Source organism: Neodiprion fabricii, chromosome 2 (genome assembly GCF_021155785.1).
Source record: "Neodiprion fabricii isolate iyNeoFabr1 chromosome 2, iyNeoFabr1.1, whole genome shotgun sequence".
NCBI lineage: Eukaryota > Metazoa > Arthropoda > Insecta > Hymenoptera > Diprionidae > Neodiprion > Neodiprion fabricii.
Window position 1 is genome coordinate 29,322 of NC_060240.1, and position 25,970 is coordinate 55,291.

Genomic DNA, 25,970 nt, shown 5'->3' on the forward strand with positions numbered 1-25,970 from the left:
TGACACTCACCACTGCTCGTATACTAAAAAATTGTACGCGTCTTGTCTTCGTTTTTTAGTTCCTCTACGTGGCGCTAGTAGACTTCTGACACGCTCGCTGCCCTCGCTGACAGCGCGCAAGCTCGTCAAGTAACTACTATCATTTATTGAGGTTATTGTTGTCTGGTAACTAGACCGCAGCGACAACTGGTGGTGCCGCTAGAATTGAAATTTGCACTCGCTAAGCGACACGAATAATTGTGGCTCCCAGCATAGGAGTTTCCAGACCTGTATATAAGACTGTGCTTCTACCCCTCTGCTATTTTTTGTCAACTCAGGATCGTACCAGATCGTAGCGCGGTTCATTTGAATGTTGGCCACTAAAATATAAAATGTAAACACAACGTATCTCTACATATTTACAGGGTGGGCCGAAAAAAATGGGACTGATTTGAAACGTGAATGAAGTGCAGACGTGTTGACCGATTTTCAAAAATTTTATTTCCCTCGAAAACCGAAGAATGATTTTTGAAGTTATACTTCTTTAGGCGCGTTATGAAAAACTGATGAGAATGAAATTTCAAGATGCGCGCGCATCACTGTAACACAAAATTGTAACACAAAATTAACAGGATGAAGTTGCCCACTCAACCGAATTCATTAAGTCTCGATAAAAAGCTAAATATTTATCCACATTGTTTTAGTTTTTACAGTCACAACACGTGTTTTATTTTCATACAAGTGCGAATTATATATGTGGCAATAAAATATATTCAGTAGTGATTTAAATTGAATATTTGGATTAATATTATTTACTATTTGTGAATATTAGTGAAAAAATTGTGCTAAAATACTTTTTCAAGTGCTCCAATATAATTGAGGTTAGTTATCCGTATGTATTGTTTATTGATATAAATTAAAATATCATTATTTAATATAATTAATACTAAATATTATTAAATTATCAATGTTGAATATTTATTATTGGTTTTTTAATATTTACAAAATAAAGAAATAAATTCAATAGAACATTTAATAAAAAGTTCGTGACAAAAATTTAATAGATTATTTAAATATAATGTAAGACATCCGTTATTTGTTTTATTGTTTTTTATTACATACTTCTTTTCTTTATCATTGTGTGACAGAAGATTTTGACACGTTGTGTATTTTTTAATGATGCCAAAGAAGTATAACTTCTCACGCGTGTACGTAAGTACCTACACGCACCCATTTTTTTTCATTTCGCGTTTGAAAATTTCCAAAATTTTTGTTCGTTGTTGAGGTACACGCTCTTGAAAAACGGGTTTTGAAGAAGTTGCTAGGACACTGAAAAAAAATGAATATTAAAGAATGTTCAAATCGATTTTCTTCAGAAATTGTGATTCAAAGATTAATTCTGGCATTTCAGAAACCCTCCGAAATTTTATTCACACGTCTTAAAACGTTTCTTGTAAAATTGGAATCAAAATGCGCGCTTCAAAGTTAAAATTCGGTTTTCAGGCCATCAACAAGAAAGTTCGCCATCAGAAAAATCGGTGGCAAATGGTGTCGAGAACTTGACCAAAATTGATTCAACCAACGACCGACGACTATAACCACCAGGCAGATATAACGAACATTTTCGAATTTTCGAGATGGCATTACGGCTGGCTTTTTTGATACTGGCGAATTACCTAGAGCATCACATTTTCAGTCGTGAGAGAGAATAATTCGCTGAACCGTGGAAGTTGAAGTCATATAGCCTGTTGTCCTTACTCTTCGGTGCACAAGATATTGCATTCTGGCGAAGGAGAGTTCGCTGCTTTAAAAAAATACGAAATAATCGATTCATTTTTACCGATTCAATCAAGTCGTGTTCGATTATTTTTTTGGACGCGCGATTAATCGCCGCATCGATTATTTTTATCTCAGTGGTCATTGCTAAACACAACACACTCATATTTTAGAAATCTTAGTTCGGTAAGCATCATTATACCTAAAATGAAGAAAATTGCGACTTCTTCCCCAATTTTTCGTTACGATAACGTTACTAATTTTAACCTCGTTTACGGCAGTGTAATACTTGACCGTAAATCGTGGACACATTGAACCTTACAGCTGAATTGTGCTGCACATTTGCTTTTTCGCGTTGATCACATTAATTATTAGAAAACTTTGAGATTAGAGATCAACGAAATGAATGACAAGCACTGTGTCGTAAATTTTTTTGTAATGAATTGAACGAAAGTAAATTAGTCGATGAATCGTAATTTGAGATCGAAATTAAGTTGAAGTCTCTTTAATATTAACTTTTTTTAAGTCTCCCAGCAAATTACAATAGGTATTGTATTGCGTTGTTCTTGGGAGTAAGAAACGAAAAACCGGTTTTCAGGGAAAACGATCGAGTTTGATAAATAATTGATTATACTCGATTAATTAATCGGGAAAAAGTAGTCGATTACTTTGGTCATTCTTATTACGCCAGATATATCTTGAAAATCACATATTTTTTCTCCTTTCGCGGACATCGACTGCTCTACCTGCGGACGAAGCTGCGGACTTTGTTTTATACACGACGAGATCGGGTATACAAGAGAATCGGTTAGGGGCGCGGGTGAGTATATGTATACGGATACGTCCAATACTTTTCGACCGCGGCCTGCGGCCTTGGGTCAGCGATTCGGCTGCTGATTTTTTTCAAGAAAGTAGGTTATAAAAAATGACGATTCTCCAAATTTGAGCTTAGTATAAGAAAATCTGGTGGCTATAGAAATTTTTCAAGTTTTTAATAGTTCAATTTTTTAGTTATTTTCACGATTTTTTCACGGGAGCCCTATGGGACTTGAAGACTCGAATCAAACGTCATTCCCCTTCTCTGACTTTGTATTTTTAAGAAAAAAATAGTTTTTTACTCCAAAGCAAAATGCCATGAAGTACGAAATATTATGTGGGAAACTTGAACATTTTGAAAATTCACAGCTCGTTAACAGCTTCGACTCCGAGCTGGAAATTTTCAGCGTTGTTTGGGGATAGAATGAAGTATATTCCCTGAAAATTTCAAGCGATTTCGAGTTGATAGAAAAAAGTTACAGCTATCTGAAAACAGCGATTTTTCAGAAATCAGTTGGTTTTGCAAGGCCGTATATAAAAAGGAACGTGGTGATTAATAATAATTCGTGTAGGCAGTGATAAAGTATACCTAGACGGAAAATTTGAGCCGTCGATTGGACGTCTGCTTGGAAAATTCTTGACTTGGCAGCGTTTCAAAGTTATGCGAAATTTTGCTAAAATAGTAGTTCATGAAAAGGTTCCTAATTAAACTGGATTTTGCTTTGGAGTAAAAAACTATTTTTTTCTTAAAAATACAAGGTCAGAGAAGGGGAATGACGTTTGATTCGAGTCTTCAAGTCCCATAGGGCTCCCGTGAAAAAATCGTGAAAATAACTAAAAAATTGAACTATTAAAAACTTGAAAAATTTCTATAGCCACCAGATTTTCTTATACTAAGCTCAAATTTGGAGAATCGTCTTTTTTTATAACCTACTTTCTTGAAAAAAATCAGCAGCCGAATCGCTGACCCAAGGCCGCAGGCCGCGGTCGAAAAGTATTCGACGTATCCGTATACATATATTATATGTATAATATTCATTATACGAAATATAATTCAATATGGTAATACCTACCTGCAATTGTTCAGCAAATGTTTGCGTAATTATTGCTGCGCTTGTAAGTAATTATGTTAAGTACAGGCTATATGCGACGGCGTTGAAGCTGATAACAGGGCGGTATAATAGTAAAGGAAAGATGCGTGTTGTTATATCCTACGGATGGATGTGCATAGTTCGGAGGAGAATAAGGTAACGGTGCGCGTTCAGGTACAGCTTTCGTCACAAAATGCTCCTGAACATGACGTAATACGAAATATAATCGAGAACTTTATTGTACAATTCCTGCGATGTAACGATACATTTATAAGAAAAATCGATACTTCGTGCAACTTTGGGATTGTCTAAAATGCAGAATAATACACATAATATATTGTATCTGTACTCATATTTGGAAAACTGAAATTCTCCGAAGTCATTTTAAAAATGAAAAGCGATAATTTTGGTTCCGCGAACTTCAACCTTGTTATAATTCAGATAGAGTGTCCGCAACAAGGAAATGATTTGGTAGCAAACGTATAAGATCTGCCGCCTAGGGTGCCATGTCGTATTGAGTACTCTTATAAAGTTATATACCCGACCCTCGAGCGCAGCGAGTGAGCCGCTCGCGCGGTCTATGCAACGCAGTCGCACTCATTGCCAGTATTCCATAAATGACCCTGTATGATTATTAGGTGGGTAGAAAAAAAATGAGTATTTTTTCTCTCTCTCTTAATCCCTCAAACGTTAGTGTTCGATAGAAGAACAATCCTCTCTAAAGATGAACCGTCTAGCTCAGGTCCGACAGATTCTTTTTTGCCCGATCACTTCGCAAGAGAAGGCAGGTTATATCAATTCGTCGCGTACGTTTTTTTTTTTTTTTTTGAAGTTATACTTCTTTAGGCGCGTTATGAAAAACTGATGAGAGTGAAATTTCAAGATGCGCGCGCATCACTGTAACACAAAATTAACAGGATGAAGTTGCCCACTCAACCGAATTCATTAAGTCTCGAAAAATTTGTGAATATTAGTGAAAAAATTGTGCTAAAATACTTTTTCAAGTGCTCCAATATAATTGAGGTTAGTTATCCGTATGTATTATTTATTGATATAAATTAAAATATCATTATTTAATATAATTAATAATAAATATTATTAAATTGGCAATGTTGAATATTTATTATTGGTTTTTTAATATTTACAAAATAAAGAAATAAATTTAATAGAACATTTAATAAAAAGTTCGTGACAAAAATTTAATAGATTATTTAAATATGTTGAGAAATGTGTTAGTGTGCATGGACGGCTATTTGTATTTTGAGTGTTTGCACTAGTAAAAATCCCATGCCCTCTGACCGCTCGGAGCGTGCTGCCGACCGATGTCGCCAGATCGCAACAAACCTTTTTCCGGTATACTACTGTCGAAACATGCGATGAGCTGCAGACATCTGCAACTGCAGTTCCTAGTTCAGTCAGTTCAGTTTCAGCACTCAGCAGAGTAACAGCTCACCCCTGAGTAGCTCCGCGTTTCTATTTTCATACTCTGTACTCAAACTATTACTTTGTACCACTTTTTGTATATATATCAATAAATACTTTTCTGCTAAAGGATTGAGTTCATTTCTTATGCTAAGAGATTAAACTCAATAAAATATAATGTAAGACATACGTTATTTGTTTTATTGTTTTTTAATGATGCCAAAGAAGTATAACTTGTCACGCGCGTACATAAGTACACGCACCCATTTTTTTTTTTTTTTATTTCGCATTTCGTCCGTTCGCGCATAACTCCTTAACGGATGCACAAATTTGGCTGTATCGTTTTTTATCCGAAAGCGCTTGGTCCGCCGGTGGTCCCATAGAAATTTGAAAATGATACGGGTATTGGTAGGAATTATGATTACTATCATTTTCAATAATTTCACGTCTGGTCGCGCATAACTGCTCAACGGATGCACCGATCCGAATGACTGTCGATTTTTTTTTTATTTTATCACGCGCGCATGAAAAGTGGGGCTTTGCGTAGCAGTTCAGCGGGACGTGAATAGCCAATTTCATCTCAGTGTTACAAAGATAGGTTTGCGCATGCTCGTTTCACGATTACTTCACTTTCATTCCTTGGGAGACCACTCTCGTTCCAGGGGAGAAGAAATTGTCCACTCGCATCTCGCAAAACTTATACCTATATCACGCCAAGGCCCGCCACCTTTCGCTCGCTTGTTAGAAAAACTATCGTATGTGAGTCGGGCCAAATGTTGGCGATTGCGACTCGTACAATTGCCGCCCTCGCTTCGCTCACAATCAGGCGCAAACTTCACACTCGTCGCAATCGCCAACTTTCGTCCCTAATTGTCACACAATTATACATACTGCCATGTTACACGAAAGAGCTTGCTCCGCCAGTGGTCCCGTACATAAAAATTTGTAAATTATCAATAGGCCCAAAAGTGGTCGGTTTTAGAGTCGTGGCCCGATTTGGTAAAAATTATTATACGTCTGTTAACGCGTAACTTCTCAACGGATTCGCCGAATTCCAGGATCCTATTTAATCTGAAAGCGCATGCTCCGCGAAAATGGCGCGTGGCCGTGTGAAATTAAAGTAATTATACTGGCCCATTAATAGCCAGGTCTGGAAAATCTAAATTTTCATTCCGTCATAGCCGCATCTTTCGTTGGCCTGTCCGTATCTGAATACACCTATCGTATAGGTATATTATATCTATAGATAATGTAGGGGCGGGGCGGGCAAAGTAGACACCCACAGAAATTAACGCTCCAAATAGTGGTTTTAATCAATGGATCTTTAAATTTTTACCGAAAAATGATAACCTAACCGATGCTGACAATGAGTATTGAACGCTCTTGGCTGTAAAATCCGGTATTTGCGGGCGAAATGAGCTAAAAATTTTCGAAATTTTCAATAATGAAAAATGTTTTAAATTAATTTTCGCATTTAATTTAGAATATTTTTAACATGATTTTAACATTAATCGAGCTATACCTATACCTATAAGAGGCGTGCGGAGAAAAGGCGGGCGAAATATGGGCCCCTTAAAAATCATGCTATACCTACTTTTCTAAAGTTGCTTCAAAGGCATCTGATTACCGATTTCAATTACCGTGCAAATCTGAAAACCATACCTTCACGGTTGCCAAGCGATGTTATCCTTATCTCGGGTGTCCGTAAAAAAAACGTTTCTCAATTTTCAAAAAATATGAAAAATTGTCAGGAGTGCCAACCTTGCCCGCCCCTCCGCTACATACCTATAGGCAAAGGAATAAAAAAAAAAAAAAAAAAAAAAAAAAAAAAACTAAAGAGTATTAAATAGATAAATTGACAATAATTTTGTCTGAAATTTGTCGGGAACTGCAAAAAGTACAATTTGATTCATCATATCATACTTAAGTAAGAAAAGAATTTTTTTTTCCTTTCGGAGCCATGTTATTTTGCCTCATTGTTCTGAAATCGTTCATATCCCTCTGTCGATAATTATTTTTAATTTTTAATTCCCTTTTCATATGCATCATATACATAACCACCGAAAAAATTCACTTCACGCGCGTTTAAAGTCGAAATACTCGTAAAGCATTCAACATTATTTTCTTTAAATCATGCACAGATCCTTACAGCTGGCTCTTTACGCTTAGGTACCAAACCTCTACGACAAAGCATAGGCAATCATCACCATTTATAGAATACACCTTGCGGTCGTCTGAAAAGTACCGGCGGTAGTGTGGCTCCGTCAGTGCCGGCTATTGACAGCCACGTGGTTGTCGCCTGTGCCAATTACATGCGCGAATTTGACACAAGCCAAGCATGGCTGGCCAACGCTCTCGTATGCAAAAGTTGCGGATACGTTAGCGTAGGCGGTGACCGGCTGCAGGCTTGGATCGCACCGTTTCAAGTCAAATTCACGATACTTGTTTTTGGCCGCGTATCACGGACGGTGAACACGATAGAAGCCTGCACGTGTGCGAGCGGCGACTGCCGGTGCCCGAGGTGGCCAACTGCCGTAGCGCGTTGGCGATGCGGCGCGGGACGGCCGAAGGTTGGCAGTTGGTCCGCCATTGGCTACGACCGTCTACCAATCCACGGTCACTTCCATTCATAAGCAGTTGCGCTTCCGGAGCGACGGCGGGCCGGGCGGACGGTGAAGCAGCCGACCTCCGACCGCACCTCGATCGGCTCGCTACGGCAGTTTCCACGCCGCAATTCTGCGCAATCCAATGCGCGCGTAGCTCGTACCTAAGTACCGCGTGTAATGCCCGTAAGACATGACCGCATCGGTGAGTTAATTGCGCGCTCATGTCGGGTGGACAGAATAGATTTCACCGTCGTCTGCGGATTACTATCGCTTATGTGTCTTGGGTCTTCGCGGGTTGTTGGGGAAATTAACTGGTGCATATATCGGATAACCAATTGGAAATCATCACGGAAACAAAAATTACTACCGGCTGAGTTTACGCTACTTCGTGGAGATCTGGCGGTCTTTTGTCGTCGGCTTTACCTGCTAAAATTTTTGTAAACACAGCTTTTCTTCGTCATAAATTGTACCATCGATCTATAGTAAATCAGAGTACCTATTTCTATTATGCGGTAGCGCGAACCGAAAACTCTGTAGGTATAAGTAACTTGAACGGAAAGCTGCGCCTGCAGTCTCTCGTTTTGCCAAAGCGGTATAAGTAATATGTAAATGAGACGGTAGTTTTTTTTCCGTGACAGCGCAGCATCATTAGGTATTGCACGTAACGATATTACAATCGATCCTGCAGGTTGAGCTTGATACTGTGAAGATCTTTCTAAATTACCTAGACGTATTTCTTATTTTTATTTATTTGCTTATTTTTTTTTTTTTTTTTTTGTTGTTTCGCGTTGCCAGTGCCACAACTCTTGCAGCTGCATGAATCTTATCGTATACTCGGCGAGCATACCTATAGCCTGCAACGCTGCAACGGTGAGAAGATTCGCAATGCAACTGTTCCGACATTTACGTCTCTTATGCTAGCATTAAACTCTCCCGCTTAAATTGCAGTCGCTCTATTCTAACATAGGCATATTATCGTTATGATCCATACGCGTAGGCTGCAATGCCTATAAAAGTTACATACATAGGAAATTATGCAAATACACGGGACTGGATTATCATATTTGCAGATTAATACATGCGCGGGTCGTATGCCTATATCATACGTAGGACACGCATATTGATACCGAGCATCGAATGCGCGTCAGAAGCCGCCGCAGAATCCGTAATATCATAGACGGCAGGTGCAGACTGCAGTGGGTCATGTGAAATATTTGCACTTTGTCGTAATCCAGGTACCCTGTCGCAAACATGTGTGTATGTATAACAGTGCACGTCTAGTGCCCGTATGCGTTCACCAATGCATATGTATACATATAAATAGATACCACGATGGCCTACGTAGGTACACCAATTCGCAATACAGAGTACCGTTTTGCAATGTGTAAAGAGAAAGGGAATTTGCTGGGCATGGGTAGGTAATGGTAGGGGGTTCGAGGTGCCGCTCGAACCATGGGATAGTACCTACCCGCACACGGCTGACAAGGACTTCTTGCATTGCCGAATATATACCACCGGTCCGCGCGCGTTTCTTGATTATAGTCATAATATACATATACCTGTAGCGATCAAATCGACGGCTTATTGTTAGCAAAACAACCCCGTATAGGTATACCTTATAACGTGACTCAACGACATCGCGTATGCGCTTCGTTTCCTGCGGTACATATTTCATTTGAAAACCCATCCTATCTTAGAATTGGGTTCAACGATATACCTCCAGCGAACATTTCATTTACAAATTTTATTTAACCTGCGCCACCGTGGGTTACACGATCGTTGCGGAGATGTTTGTACATACTACTACTTAACACGTAAAATTCTATCAAGACAATTAATATTCTTTCCCATAGCACTTGATTCCCGCCCATAATTATTACTAGGGGGCTTTACCACAGCGCGCTTAGCCCGAGTCGAAATTTAGCGTCGTCTACTTTAAACCCTTCCCTTCGCACTCCTATGTTACAAGGTTTAACGATAGTGCAGTAGCTCCTATTTTACCACAATACCAAATCCTACTTTGACGCAAAAAAATTTCGTAATTTACCGATTTAACAAGTTTATAGGCTCAAAAGTATGGTTTGTTTAGAACCTCGTTTAACCCTCCGGAAGTAGGATTAAACCTGCTTGTTTGTAACGCTCCGTTAACGCTCAAAATCCTACCCCGCTGATAAAGGTCCATCGATTGTGATTGATTATGATTAAAGTGAAAAAAATACGATTATACAGAACGTATGAAATTAAATTAAATTCTCAATAAATGTGAATTGTCTTATATCTACATGCGTTTAATCGAATCTTCTGTATATTCAATCGGTTAAAAGGGCTTTTGCATTTGTAGCAACGTTAGTTAAATACAGTTGAAATGCGATACTTAATTTTAAAATGTTATTGAAACTTATCAAAATCACGTCGATATAGTCCTTGAATTATTCATTGTGAGTACGTACTTGAATGCATCTGTAATCGTATATCTATACAGGATGGGGCATTTAAAGTGCGAGACAGCAATAGTCCTCAAACTATAGACGATACTCAAAAAAGTTTCGGATTAGGTAAAGTTACCATTGTTCGAGAAGGCCGTAATACCGGACCATCTTGTTTCTTTTGCGGTGGAGGCGCTCAAGCTACGTCAAGACCTACGCCACTTTTTTAAATGAAACAATGTATTTTCTTTTTCTGCGACATTATTACTGACTTTGGGGGAAATTCAGTGATCTACAAGGCAAGGTCATTCTGGGCACGCGAAGTATGAAAATAGTCGAAAAATCGTATCGATTCGGAATAATTATTTTCAAAGGATTTACTAACCTTGGCTTGTGTCTACCTACAGAAGATGCTCGAAGTGATGACCCTCGACTTGTAAACAATTCTTAATTCGCTGATGAAAAGACCGTATAACTTGAGCCAACATTTGTGGTATAATTTCAGCACATGCTCGGTGTAATTCTTTCTTTCATGTCGTCAGGCGTGGTAGGACTGTAAGAGTAGGTACCTAGAAAATGGAAATTGATCAAGTGATCAGTCATTGGTCGGAGTTTGAATTACGAGTTAATGGAAAAAGTTTGAAAAGCACCGGATACGACGGTGATCAATATGCTTCGCATTGAGTGTAAGGTATTCCATACAAGTCTGACATAGAAAACCTGAGTCACCTCTATTCGGACATCACCTAAATTGTCAATAGAATTCATTGGCACAGAATGTTGTCTAAACAATTAGGCCTGTACACAAACAAACATGTAATTGCAGGTACCTACTTGACTTTCAAATATTGTTGACAAAACTGACTATTAAGAGAACAGTTGCATGGGTTAGTACTTATAATTGGGTCGGTATTAGCTTCCTTCTCGAACACCATGCAATTAACATCGCAAGCGTTAAGGAATGTCGATTTATGTAAGTGTTAAATAATTTAATCTTCCATATTATTTTAAACAATAATATAAATCATTAAACGTTGGCATTTATGTACATTATGAAATTTAAAAACGCTATAAAGTAATTTGACGCAATAGAGATGAATCATTACCTAGCTGTGCAATATTCTTAGCGTGGCAGTTGGTGAACAAGTGTAAGTCATATAACAGTCTGTTGTTATTTATATTAAAGAAACCTGACGATGGCATGGTATGCGGGGCCTGCCGAAACGTCGTACAGAAAATAAAATTGATTGCTTAATGTGCGTCATTCCAACCCTGACCGTCATCCAACGAATATAAAATGTTCGTAATATCTACACGCTCACGAATTTCAACTCATCTATACGTCTAACGTAAGGAGGTATTTTTATTTTGATACCTCGAGCGTAACGTTTAAATATAAGGTATACGTAATATTTAGACCCTGTTCATGGAAAATAGAAGAAAAAAAACTGTCAGAAAAAGTATCGGTTCGATACAACGATTTAAATACAAGTAGTTGTAATCACAGAGCCAGCTATGATAAATGTTTGCGCGATGCATACATAGGCTATCAGTCTGTGCAGTTTCCTTGACGTTATTCTCATTGCGGAAATGAAGTGAAATTGCGTCGGTATTTCGCGTGATCCAATTGCGTTGCGGCAGGTTTCCGAATGATCCTCAAGTATACACGGCATCAGATTTATAGGAAATAAAATGTCACAATACCTGTAAGTATGAAATGTAAGTTACATATTTATAGAGAAGCAATCGATGACCTTGTCACGAACAATGAAACAATCATCTTTGGAACTTTTTCACCCGGTAAGTTTCGCGCAAGAATCTCTGCCAGCCGTCGACGCTGTCAGCTATTTATACATAATGCTCTCACGGCCGATATAACGATTACGTGGAATACACATTTATAATTAAGACGTGTACGCAATGTAACTGTATGTTTCAGACTGATACTCCTAGAATTTAGAAAAATATATTGAATCACCTTGTTTTAGATAACGTTGACCGAATGTAACTGTGAAAATGTGTATTCAGCCTGAATGGATAACTTTTATCGTTTCCATATCCACGCGTATTGGACACATGCAGTGCCATGTATAGAATAGTTTCGACAAACCGTTCAAATCGAAGCCGGCTCTCTTCCATGGACTCTATACTATACCTATAAGTATATATTATACCTTGGACAGTTGGACCTCGGCGCATCTTTTCTCTTGCGAACGTGTGGTTTCGGACATGCTGCACGACGAATGAAGAGGTGAACAGATGATTTGTAAGCCGATAATATTTCAGCGAGTGACCGGGTATTTTCTGCTTTACAGTATTTTATAAATTCTCCGCTTTGTATTTCACCGTTCATGACTCGATGCGCTTCGGGTTTCTAATTGATTCTTAAATTTGGTCAGCAGATTTGTATGTTTTCATAGTAAAACTTCTTCCGGCACGTTGGGAGTAACTTTCCAATACCGTGACGAAACTGTGAGACGAAAGCACGAAAGGATGGCTGACCGGAAAATTCGATACAGAAGTAGATACACAAGCGACACATCCGGGTCGAGAGTAACTTTTTGCGACCGTTACAAAAACACTACACCGTGAGACGCTATTTTTTGTTGGACCGATTCCTTCTCGTTAATCGACACTGCGCTTCATGATGACAAGTAGCAGGGAAAACAACGAGAATGAAACTAGCAGCAATAATCAGCAGCCAAACGTTCCAATGTTCATTCGAACAAAGTAGCGAATTCCGACAATCAATATTTTTTTTAACGACTTTGAACTCCCAATAAATTTATACCTCGTCGTTGTTACGCGGTAGCGAAGGTAGATCATACCTATAGGATGCACGGACATAACTAGATAGGTAGGTATGTACATACATATACCTGTAGGAAAGTATCGCGGATACGCAGGTCCCGGGATCGTTCGGGGGGCGGAGCGGGCGATCAGATAGATACCTCTCGTCGATGGCCGACCGCCGGCGGTTGGCGCGGGGGCCGCGAAGGGGCGAGGGAGGGGCGGCAGGGGTGGGAGGGGGGGTGGCAGCCGCGGCCGCGGGGCAACCTCGGCGGCGGACGGGCAGTCGCCGCGGAACCGTTGCCTTGACGACACTTGACGACGCTCCCACGTATGTACGTGCGCGCCGGAGTTAATACACAGTTCGAGCTCCTATCGTATACCGCTCGACGATCAGCCGCGACGAGAGAGGGGGTGAGAGCCCTTGGTGGTCGCGTGTCGTTTCTGCGCGTGCCTAAGCTCCCGCGACGGGAGGCGGGTTTGGCGGTAGCGTGCCGAATGGTGAACAATACTTGCATTAGGTTCCGCAACCGCACGCAACACAATACGCCCTCCTACACGTTATAGCGCACTCGTGGTCGCGCGGTGCTGCCCAAGACCCGGCGACTATTGTACGAATATTGTTACGTCGACCGACTGTCCGAGAATCGCGTAATCCGTAAGCTACGGTTGATCTCGTTTGGTCGGACCGGTCGAGTAGCAGGGCATCGTCCGTATAGTTACGTATTACTTGGCGGAAAAAGGAGTTTCGACGGAATGTCACGCCGTTGTTGTAGCGCGCAACTGTTGTCCACGATTTCGCGAAACGACTAACGTATGTGCACACGCTGTGAACGCCGAAGTGGAAGTCGCGGGCGCGGTGTTAGAAGCCGCGACTGTGCATAGGACGGGGATGAAATAAGGGTATGATACGCGCGTGATCTGTGCTGTCCCATCCGAAAACTCTCGTGTGGCCAAATACCGGTAAACCGAGGGTGCAGCGCCTTGGCCACGTGTTCTCTCACCCTATAGAAGTGTCAACAAGTTCGAGAAGTGAATAGGTGTGTGGCCGGTGGATCGATCCGCTCGGTCCGCTCGAGATGCCGTCGATCAGACTTTGATTCAGTCCAGCCGGGTATACGTACCTTTTACCTTGTACGCACTTCCTAGCCCAGCTGCTGCACACCCCTGCAGCGGACATACGAAACCAATACAGGTATCATAGATACCGCCGGTGGCGTACCTGCGGCCGATTGACTACACGTCGCCGCTTGACCGTGCAAGCGAATAAAAATTTCCTCTGGTCTTGTCGATCCGCACCGTTGATACACAGTATAACGCGTGTCGACGCGCACGCTGATTCATGCGTGCGGGACGTGACGCGAGTAACGAGCCGTGCGGACAGGACCGATTGCCCGCCAACCCGTGATTCGACGGCGCGATATCACTCGGTTTATTAGGGGACGCCGACGATGGTTGTCGAGTGTCGGGACGGTACAAGTGTAATAAACGTGCACGTTCGCGGAGACTGAAAACGTGTCGCGGTGGTAAAACCTAATGAACCCGACGTAAGAACGTACGGGTATATTAGTTGGAAACGATCTTTGTTGCCCGGTGTGAATTCGTCGCGATCGCTTAGTTTTCAGTGCAACCGATATCCAAACAAACGTACACGCTGTATCCGGGTCAAGGGTTTCCATCCCCGCGGGCAGAATATACGCGCATATTTCCTCTGGAATCCGCCGGGTGATTCGTCGCGGTGGGCCCATAGCCTCGCGGTATATACCTATGATATTGTAGTCGCTGAGCGTAGCGCGGCCGCATGCGGGACGACTAGGTAGGCGAGAGCGAACCGACACTCGGAGGGCACCGTTTCCGTGGGTAATCGTGAAAATCTGGCATCAACTACCGCGGGGAGGTGACAAGAATAACAGACTTGTAGGATATCGGCGATTCGACGCTCGGTCCGCTTGAAAATATACCGCTGTTTGGTGAGGATTGGATGGTTCGACGGGGGGCCTGGGATCATCCAGAGCCGGAACAGCAGCGGTTCTACGACTCGCCACCGCCCCCCCGGATGGACGCGAGCGTCGTCTGCTGTATTACGCCTGCCGCCGTCGCCGTAGCAGCCCCCTCCGCCCAAGGGCCGGGGTCCCAGCATATAACGCATCCAGCCGTGGGCATACATCCCTCCGGAGGTCTGCAGACGGCGATAATAGAAGGACCGTCGCTTTACCAGCACGCTGACCAGATCGTGCCCGACCGGGGACATCCCGACGACGGTCTGGCGATGGTGCAGGCCGGGGCGACGGATGGATCGTGGTCCCAGATCACGACCCCTGCACCGGTCGCCAGCCTCACCGCCACAGCCACCACCTACATCGATTACTCCTGGCTACAGATGCAGGTATTTTTGAGGATTCTTCGCCACCTTTGTACGCATTGTAACATTTTACGCACAACCAACCTATCACGGGTCGTTATACATACACCGTTCGCTCCATCCGCGCTACAGTTATTAATTATACCTTGCGCATATTCATATTATAGGTTGCATCGGTATACGCTGCCGCATCTTCGTTATACTTGTGGCGACGACATAACCAATCTACTTATCTTATTGTACCTGCGGTAACAGCTGACGACGGTAGTAAACGTGGTTATTCTTCGCTATATGTACGCCTTACACCGTACACTATATCTACAACGGTATCTGTAGTATGTGTACGTTAATGCAGAATATTGTTGTATCTGCTCATGTATGCGGGCATCAGTATCTGCAACACGGCGGTCGCCAAGTTTCGGGAAACGTGCAGTGCTTTAGGTATACCTCATATTTAACCTGATCCAAACCGCGGCGTTGTATCACTTTCTAACACTCGCGGGACATTTGCCGCATCTACCTATAATACGGTATATACACGTATAAAAGGTATATACATGTGTAAAAGGTTCAACGAACGGAGTGTCTTCCACTGCGAAGCTTGGATGAGAAATTTTATCGTGTACTTATAAAAAATATTTTCTGAGCAAAACAAGAAAACGTAGCTGGTTCAGATTTACTAAAACGTTTATCGACTCGGTGCGATGATTTACCTGGGATATAACGTCAACAATTCGACCCGGCACTGGGAAGGTACTTCCGGCGATACTGACCGAAGCTGCCGCAACAGGCTTTCGAATGAATAATTTTGGTTGAATTCGTTGCAACTATGAAATCGGCATTATTTCATATGGAAAAGATTTCGTTTTGACTACGAATGAACTGCAATTCAGTTTCTGCGAATGAATTTCTTCACGTTACCGACTATCAACAGCCGCGATCGTATGGATTCCGCGATTTCACGGCGTCAGGTCTGCAAACCAAAATCATTTTCTAAAGATTGCAAAATGGTTCGTCAATTACTGTGAATTTTCAACAGTCAATTATCGTCGCAGTTATGTAATTTTTGCTACATAAACTAAACGCGACATTCCAACTTGCCCTAGATTTTAACCGATAAATGTATTCTTTCGACAATATCGGGGCAAATATGACAAACAGTAAAAACCTTCTTCGATTGCGAGTGTACGCGTATACGTTTACCCCGTCACGGTCCTATAACATCTACTGACTCGATCGCGAAACGGCTATTGCGTTATATAATGTACGCTTGCAACATTCCTGACTAACAAATATGTATGGCTCGGAGAATTTCGAAAAATTGATGTAGAAACACAGAACGCATTACAGGATTCCGGTGTCAGTATAAACGTACCATAATCTCAAACTGATCGTAACTGATTGTGAGAACCTATTGCCTAAGTACATTCGGTGTTTTCGGCATTTCTCGTCATTTTATAGTACGTCTTTGAGCCCACATATCGTGCAAAGACAATGGCAACAAATGTCATTTCAGAAAGTTTGAAATAGTTTTATTACTCTTATAGGGGGAGGTGAATTGTGAAATACGATCCGCTCACTTCACGATCGCAACGACCTTTCCATAAGAGCATTGGGCTTTGTATTCGGTTTTGACCAACCTAGTGTAAAAAGGTTCACCTTTTCACTGTGTTCAGAACCTACTCTCTAAATATGAATCAGTTACAAGTATACCACTGGAAAAAATCAGTGTACATACTGTGCAAATCCGTGAAATACCGGTGAAGAGACAACGAATTGTCAATGTGTGTGCACTGATTTTTTCCAGTGGTAGGTATACTTATATAACTGGGAATCAGTGATTTGTCACGGATTTAAATTTAGAGAGTATGCATCACTGACGCCAAAATGCCGCAGACGGCGCAGTTCTACATGCAATGTCGAGAAAAAATATCCGAAAACCTGCTTGTCTGACATAGGCGAATAACTCCGGAAAGTGCATTACGTATGGGACATTCCACGTGCAATCAATCTAGCCAAATCACTGACCCTTTCTAAGCCGGTGCAAACTTTTTGAAATGTTTTCGCGAGTTGATTAGATCAGGCATGTCCGACCTCTTGTGAAACGTTATTCATATGCGATTAGACGTTGGCAGTGTGTAAGTCACGTGCGAGTACCGACAACGTCCGAGTTTCAGCTAATTGTAAGAGATTACACCCCCCTAAGTAGGTATAACACGAGAAAATTGTTGATCGTGTAAAATAGAGTTGGTCACCAAAAGTTTCCGTTTTGAGTGAGATTGGAGAGAAAAAATATAAAAAAAAAAAAAAAATGCTCATCCAAAATGAGACACGCTAATGTGTGTCCGACTATAAACGACAGTGAGATAGGTCTAAGAAAACGAACGTAGGTGTGTGGGTACGTGTAATGTGCAGATGAATTTTGAATTTTCCACGCGTACGCTGACACGCGTATAGACGTAGGTAGTTAGGCAAGTATGTATATTCGGAGGTGTAACATACCTGTAATATACAGTCAGGCAAGCGCGTGGACGCGAACGCGCGTGTGCCGGTCGCCGACGTATCAAAGGATATTTGCCCTGTAAACAGCGTGGTTCATGCCAGTTATTATATACCGCGTTGCGGTGCAAGGAAAAGCGGTATAATTATCGGGCTTGAGGGACACCGCGGGGACCGGAACACAACCCAGGTAATACAGTTAATGGGGTTCGTTGTAAACATTGCGATGTTGTGCTTCTACCATCGCATAATTCATACACGCGCGTGTATCGGCACACACGGGGGGTAGATGTGAAATATGTATACCAGTAGTACACGGTTGTCGTCGGTTCAAATTTTGGCGATATGTATATTCACCGAGGATTTTCAACGGTCAAATGCGGAAAAGGAAACAAAACGTGAAACTATGTCAAGTTACACGTTCGTGATGCTGGATATAATTCTCTATGCGGTGCAGGTGTATTATACGGGCACGTTGCAGACCAAAGAAGACAGTTTTCGAGATTCTTGAGGATTTTGTTCGGTCAAGCCCACTGATTAATACACGCTAGAATCATATATTGTACCTTCATATACGGGGTCTTCGACATTCCATTTCTACCCGACCGTGACCCTAAGTATTTTCAAATTTATTCTATTCTTAACGCGTTGTATAGGGCTTCTTCGCATACAATGCTATTTTCCAAGTTATTAATACTCAAAACAACAAGTCTTCTACTACTTAATCGCTCGATTATAGCGAAATAACTGCATTAATCAGCACTGTTCGTGCAATTTGCACTATGCTTTTTTTTTCAATGACAAAAATTTTGAATCTAAAGCCAAGGTGGGAGTTTATTTAGTTTGGAATGTGCAAGTAAATCTGTAAATTCGTATTTCAAAGTATCGATCGGACAAGTTTAGAAAAGGCAATAAAGGTCAACGAAATAAGAAAAATCTCAACCGTGGAAATTTTATGGTTCGTGTTCAAATCCCGATGAAGGATCGCATGCGCGTCAATTTCATTTTTCCGTTTGCTGCTTTATTGGAGCTTGTCATTTTAAATTTATTTGCTAGATCTTCCAAACTTATGAACGCACGCCTATCTTCGCTCTCGGCTCGTTATTTTTGTTTTCTCCCAAAGACTACCTATGTGAATCTCATCCGACTTGATTGTCACTAATAGTGATTCTACTAACCGCGCGTTAACATGTATCAGAAAAGTAACGGACTGGCAAACTTGAGATTTTGCAAATCACCTGTATTTTCTTGTAGCCCCTTGCAACATGTAACGAAAGGTGAATAAAATTATTAATTAAACCTCCGCGTGAACACTGGGTCTTTTAGGGAATAGTCGTTTTCCGAATATCAACTTTTCTGAATAACACTTAAAAATTCTTCAGCCTGTCAAATTTTGGATGAAGCTGCTATTCGAACCAAATGTTGCGCATAGATTAGCGTATTTCTAAGACAGTACGACTAACTGTGTGGTAATGATTAGTAAACCTGATTGTTTTTTGTTATTACGGAACGAACTGTGCAACGCTTGATTTTCACATTATTGAATAGTTCGAAACCCATGCTGTATAGGTAACGATTTAATCTAGAAGCGACCTTTCCAAATATGAAATAACAAAAAGGGAATAATGACAGAAAGTAGCGTTTATACGTGAAAAGAGGGGAAGAAAGAAAAAAACGAGTTCATCATTCGGTTACGCTGGTGGCACACGTAGTAGGGATATTCTTTTCTCATTACAATCATGTTCACATGCTCACTAGCCTTTACATCGGGTACTGGACGGAAATCTACGATTACTATGTCCGGGTTGAAATGGTCCGCAAGAGGGTGCGGGAGAACACCGGACGAAGCATTGATACGGTTGACCTGTCTTATAAGCTGACCCCAGGATTTCCCAGAGTCTTCTGAAACGGAGTTACTGATTATACGTCCTACACATATTTCTTTGTCCAATAATTGTGCCTTGATACGGCTGTACTGTTCAATATCGGCTTCGTTCTAATTCGCAGTTTAGCTTGTACAATGGAAATATGAGCTGATTGTGCGTAGTAAAGTCCGATCCAAGGGCATACCTGTATACCTATGGATGTACGTGTACGAACAATTATCCGAATCCCTGGAACACTTTTGTGCCTCATCCCCGCCAATTTGATTCCAATCCTGGTACGATCAAGGCAGTACCTGTACATGTATGTACGATTTGTTGGAAGAAACATTATCGACGTTCTAGCCTGCAACTGTATGGATATTAAAGCAATACGCCCCATAACCATATCCGTATGCGTATTCTAATAATTATTAAAGCAGTTCTGTAGGAACCAAAATTTCACAGTACTGCGTTGCTAACATTTCGAAAAAAGCAGTTGATCTTTTCCTGTATAATCCAGTACATTATTTATTATTGTTTATTTTATTTTTTATTTTTCAAATCAAAAGTGCCGCAGCATTCTACATAAATATCACTGACAACGGACACGTTGTACGCTCACCCTGATAATACCTGTACAACGTTGCCACAAGTGTAGGTACATATACGTCCTATAAACTGTTATATTATACCACTCGTAGCGTATCGGTGGCACGGCTTTAGCTATGCTTTGTTGTCAAATAGACCACGGTGAGAGTATCATCGTACGAATATATAGTATAATATATTACGTACGAGGTGTGTTCAAAAAATGACGGGAATTTTGTAATTTTGTCTGTTGTATCAGTCTTTTTCTTTGTCTTTTTTTTTTTGTTTCACTCTTCTTCGCACGATTTTTTCGTTGTCGCCTTGGTAAACTTGTCTGAAAAGTTGCTGTACTGTGTTAGCCATATTGTATATTCAGTCTATTGTCAGCTGTCAAAAAGGTTACATTTATATTGGTAGGATCGGCAATTGTGAAAACGGATCAGCGAATTTGTAATAAATTTTTCTACAAGAATTTCGTTGCTTGTTCGTGATTTTTTGGCCAAAAACAACACTGCAACGATGCCTTAGCCTCCATATTTGCCAGACGTTTTTTCTGTTCCCAAAAATGAAGAGAACCTTAAACGGCCGTCGTTTTGGAAGCATAGATGAGATTAAAAACGCATCGCTGAGAGAGCTAAAAACCTATCCAAAATAAGAACGAGTTCCAGCAGTGTTTCGGGGATTGAAAAAAGCGCTGGCGTAAATGTATAACACCTAATGGGAATTATTTTTAAGGGGGTAATATTGTTATAGACGAATGAATGAAATTATTTCGAACAGACAAAATTTCCCATTACTTTTTTAACACACCTCGGATATAGTGTAATATATAACGGGGAAAATTGGACGTGCAGTTCTTGATACAATCGGCAAATTGTCCCACTTTTAATTAAATCATAGCGAACTGTATTATATACGTATGTACGTGTCCACAGTATCGATACGGTATGCTAGCGGCTGTGGCAGCCACACGATACGGCTGGATCAATCCTATGATATTCATCCGACTATAGGGGTGTACTTAACAATAAGTTTCTTTTCATGTCGGAGTCGTCCATGAAACTCGCTGCTCACAATCAGCGTCAGCATATAGACAGCCAAAGTTACATTTCATGTTGGTACTGCCATTTCGGAAGAGCAAATCTGAGTGAAGCTGACCCGGACTCTGTCGGTCGTACGTACTTAAAGACAACCTTTTAAAAAAAGTGGCGATATAGACAGACCTGACATTTACCTTCGGTTGCCTATCTTCTGGCGCTGAGAGACTAGTCGTTCACAAAAGTTCGGACATAATGCTGCAGGCTTTATACCTATATCGTGTGTCGTAAGCTCTGTGCGCGGTCGTGTGGCCCGTATCAACTTGAAGCTGCAACTCCATGACCAAAGCACACCGATGCAGGTATGAACCCACCGTGAGTCACTTGGAAGCAGGTTCCGTGGGTGTAGAGCGCGGCCTCGGTACGCTGGAAGGATCAGAGGACTGTAATCGAGGCGACGGTAACGTATTATATCTGCAGAATAGCTCGTGTACCGCAGTGGTATTTGTGCGTGGAAAAAAAAAAAAAAAACTCGACCAGCAAGTTTTAGTGTTGATATTATAAATGCACTAGGATGCGTCCGCGCGGCAGTGCCAATATCCGAGCCCTAACCGATGAACCAATCAGCGAACGAATACAAACGCCTTACAGGATGTTGAGATTTCGATATTCCGAGATTCCAGAGACCCACCACTTTTTCACAACGACTTTGGCAGTGTCCGCGTCCGGAAAGACTTAAAGGTCAGCACGTAGGTATCACCACGGATGAGAGATCGCACGAAGGTACAATGTGTGCAGGTGTATCGTGCTGGCGATCTTCTTTTATTTCTTGAAAATCTCGTTTTCATGTTCTCCGCCGAAGGTTATAGGTATGTACCTACGACCGCACCGAGTTTTATACACGCATAGGCGCGACAACGAAATCAAAAATTATCGCTACAGGAGACGGAATTACACAAACAAAGTATCGACGCGGTGGTAAATTCTTTATACGTATAACGCGATTATCAGCCGCCGCCTAACTTGCGATCGAGAATGATTTGCGGAAAAGTTTGCATACATGCGGACGACGGTACGCATGCTCAATTGCTGCGCTCCTATTTCAATCTGATCGGAGTCATATACCTGTGTGGTTCACATAATCGGTCTTTGCAGGCATATCACTGAAGCACTGAAGCTCGTTTGCGACGTCACGACGCCCCCTCTCCGCCACTCGGATGGTCGGGCCGAATACATGAAACCAATGTTACGGACAATTTAATCTTTAAATTAGTCACAAAACGCTCGACCTATCTGCCCATCAACCGCTTCCTCTTCCTCGAGGATAAATAGACGGACAACCATTAAATGCCGAGAGTGGAAAAGAGTTATTGTAGCCCGCTACGCAGGGAGCTTATTGTTGGCAATATTATCCATCCAAGCGCACGCTTTGTCGACTATATGCATAGCACTGCCGAGTATAATGCAGCTACGACGAAATTAATGCGCGACAGAGAGGGGAATAACAAGACAATATGTAGTTTTTTAAAAACCTGATCTGTATCGATCTATGTGTATCGCAGTTATCGTATGGAATATGGATAACGCGATATGCCATTCAATGTGTTTGCCGACATCACGTCACAAGAAAAATGTCAATATTCGGTTTATATTGCGGAAGTAATCGGCCATGTCTCATTGTTGACGCGATTCTTCCACCACAAAACTGCAAGGGGAAAAATTTTTTGCAACTACTATAATTGTCGACAACGCCATACGGAGCATTGATCGAAATTATAGCGCAACATCCAGTGCTTTCTAGGGCGATTTACAGAATACATTCGGGGCATCGATCAACTCTTGTAGGTATAGCTTACCGCTGCACAGTTCATTTAAAATATATAAATACAGGAGTAATCCCGTTGGTATATGATTCGTATATGTATATGTGTATACCAGGGTGTTGCAGAATTAAATAATTTGCGATCTTTCATCACGGCACCCTCTAAAAAGTTTGCATAGTTTAAATGTAAGATTGCGGCAAAAAGATGAGCGTTCTACGTTATGTGGAAGATCGCGCTCAGTTGATTTTTCACTTTTATAGGTATTTTTTTTTTTTTTTATGAATTTGCAAAGTATCCTGAATAAGATTTTTTTTACATTATTGCTCACATCAATCATAATATCAATTTACGCAACAAAGAAGACCCACACTTGTAATATTAAATCTCCAGTTGATAATATGTTTGAGAAGTGTATCTAACGACCTTTTCATTATTAGTTCAATCTCATGAAATAGTTATAATTCAATATGAACTTTTAATTTAAGAGTATAAGATTCCCGGTTGATATGTCGTTGCGTTTATGGATCGTGATCTTTGGGTTGATTATAAATGTCAGAGAAGGAATAATAATTGAAGTGCCACAACGTGTTTCTTCGCAGATTGAAAAAGAAACGTGAAAACAGTGAAAAATCGAATGAGCCCAATCTTTCACGTCAGTTAGAGCGCTCGTCTTTTGACAAAATCTTTTTCTCAACATAAACAAACAAACTTTTAACGGGGTCCCACAATGAAAAATGATGAATTATTTTTTTTTCCGAAATACCCTCGTGTATGCATTCATACCTGAACGTATTGTACATAAGCCGAGGGTGTACCGTATCATTCTGGACTTGAACAATTATTTGCCGGTATCGTCACGGTGACTGTACGGTAGTGGAGATGTAGAAGGCGTCGCGACGTCGTCGCGGCCGAGGGGAGGAGAACGAGGAACGAGAACCCTGGTAGGCTAGCGGAGAAGGACGCGTACTACCTACATTTACGGTGCAAACGTAAGGCAGGAAACGAATATGACGCGGGTCGCCGAGCGTGAAACGTTAGTGGCAAACGAAAGTGCGCACCCACGAGAGCTAAAACGGATAAGCCGTCTATAGGCGACTGGCTGCAATTACCCGTGCGGGTCGAGTGGCCCGAAACGTGGACGCCATTACGCGATATAATCACTTTAATAACGTAATCATCCGCGTGCACAATGACCACTTATACACAGGTATACCATTCTTCAATCCATGCGTATCCATCCCAATTATTATATCTGTACACAATACGTCATACGCGTTGCCGCCGTAATAAAATTTTATACATGCGATGCATACACGTAATACCTATGATACAGCTGGTTACCTATGTATACGCACAAGTCGCACATAGGTATATATCTTGTGACGGGACTAGCTCACGCACCGCCGAGAAAACAATTCGTAGATTGGAAAAAAAAAAATTAATTTTACACAAACCGGACAATGTGTGTGATACATCTTGTAAAGTTGACGACACAATTGCAGCGCGTTGGCGTATATGACATGTTTTATAAGCCAAAGTAGTTCAATAAAAATAAATGTACCAAGAATTAAATAGCAAAACTTTTCAAAGGGTAATTGGTTACTAGCTTTTAGGCTTTACCCTCGCTCGCTAAACGCTCGGGGTCGGATGCCTACTTACTGTAGCTGGTTTTTGTGCTCGTGCGCTCGCTGCGCTCGCTTACTCGTTGTCAGTGTTTTACCAGATGATGCAAGATCTACCAGATACCTCACACCCGCGCTGCTTGAGGATCGTTTAATGGGTAATAAATTTCAATCAATACATTATCACAACATATGTGCAAACACACAATTCAAGATGTGCTGATGCGCTCACTACAATCGTTATCTCAGTTTTTTTCACTTCCACTTCAACGTACGATCATTAACTCAGTTGAGTAAGCTGCTATAACGTTGGGATGCCTAGTACAGCTGATTTTTTTGCTCGTTCGGATGAAGCCTTACTGTCATTTGTTTAGCGTACATTCGTAGAATGTTAAAACATAACTACTACCTGATAATTCTGCTCGTATACATATATCGTGATATACATATACAATAATTTACACAGTGATTCTCTACGTCCAGTTAATAACGTTGTTAGTGGATATTGAATGTACAACAACAATTTCAACAAAACGTAACTACGGAGCGCTAGTCCTGGAGGTCGAAATCCATAAGGTAAAGGACCTGGACAGCCAAAACTGCAGAGCGTGAGTCCTGGAGGTCGAGTTTTATTAGGTAGCTGAGACGGAGCGCTTGTCCTGGAAGTCAAGTTTCACCAGGTAGCGGACCTGGAACGCAGGATTCAGGAGGTAAAGAACCTGGTACTCGAAATCTGCGGAGCGCGATTCTCATACGTCCTCTCTACTGCGCGGTTGTTTCCAGACTGAGGAATACGGCTAGCTGATTTTCGTCGTCGACGATTACTATGGATCGATGACGTCAAGAGTGAAAAATTTTTGTGCGACGTCACTTTCTGAACATCCGAACATCCGAACATCCGAGGTTTCGAACTTTAATACTATGTACGATGATGTATGATGTATAATGTGTCATGATTGACTAGGTAAGGGATAACTTTCGTATAAAATTCCATGACACCGTAGTATTCCCGCAACGCTCGTTGTGAAAGAAGTGAAACAGACGTCTTTCCTTGGCATAATCCCCGAATGGCAAGAACCTTCCTGTGTCGTAGGTGATCGGCATTGTTTCTGGAATGAGCGTCAGTTAGAGAACGGAGTCCCTGTATAAGAACGTATTTACCCCAAGTTTTCGGCCAACTTGGAAATTCTGCATCCTGCAACAGGCCAACCTGCACGGGCGCATACCGCGCACCTGATTGCGAGCTGCCCGTGGCACTCCAACTGCAT

The 25,970-nt window shown here is 41.5% G+C and overlaps 1 protein-coding gene across 2 annotated transcripts in view; it reads left to right on the plus strand.

The window, feature by feature from the left end:
- Positions 1-13,204: 13,204 nt before the first annotated feature.
- The window catches only part of LOC124174969 (probable serine/threonine-protein kinase DDB_G0267686), a 71,457-nt gene continuing 58,691 nt past the window's right edge, over positions 13,205-25,970 (plus strand). For both annotated transcript variants that reach the window (XM_046554715.1, XM_046554716.1), the window contains exon 1: positions 13,205-15,292. In XM_046554715.1, the coding sequence (XP_046410671.1) occupies positions 14,888-15,292 (405 nt within the window). In that variant the 5' untranslated portion in view covers positions 13,205-14,887. The remainder of the gene's footprint in view (positions 15,293-25,970) is intronic.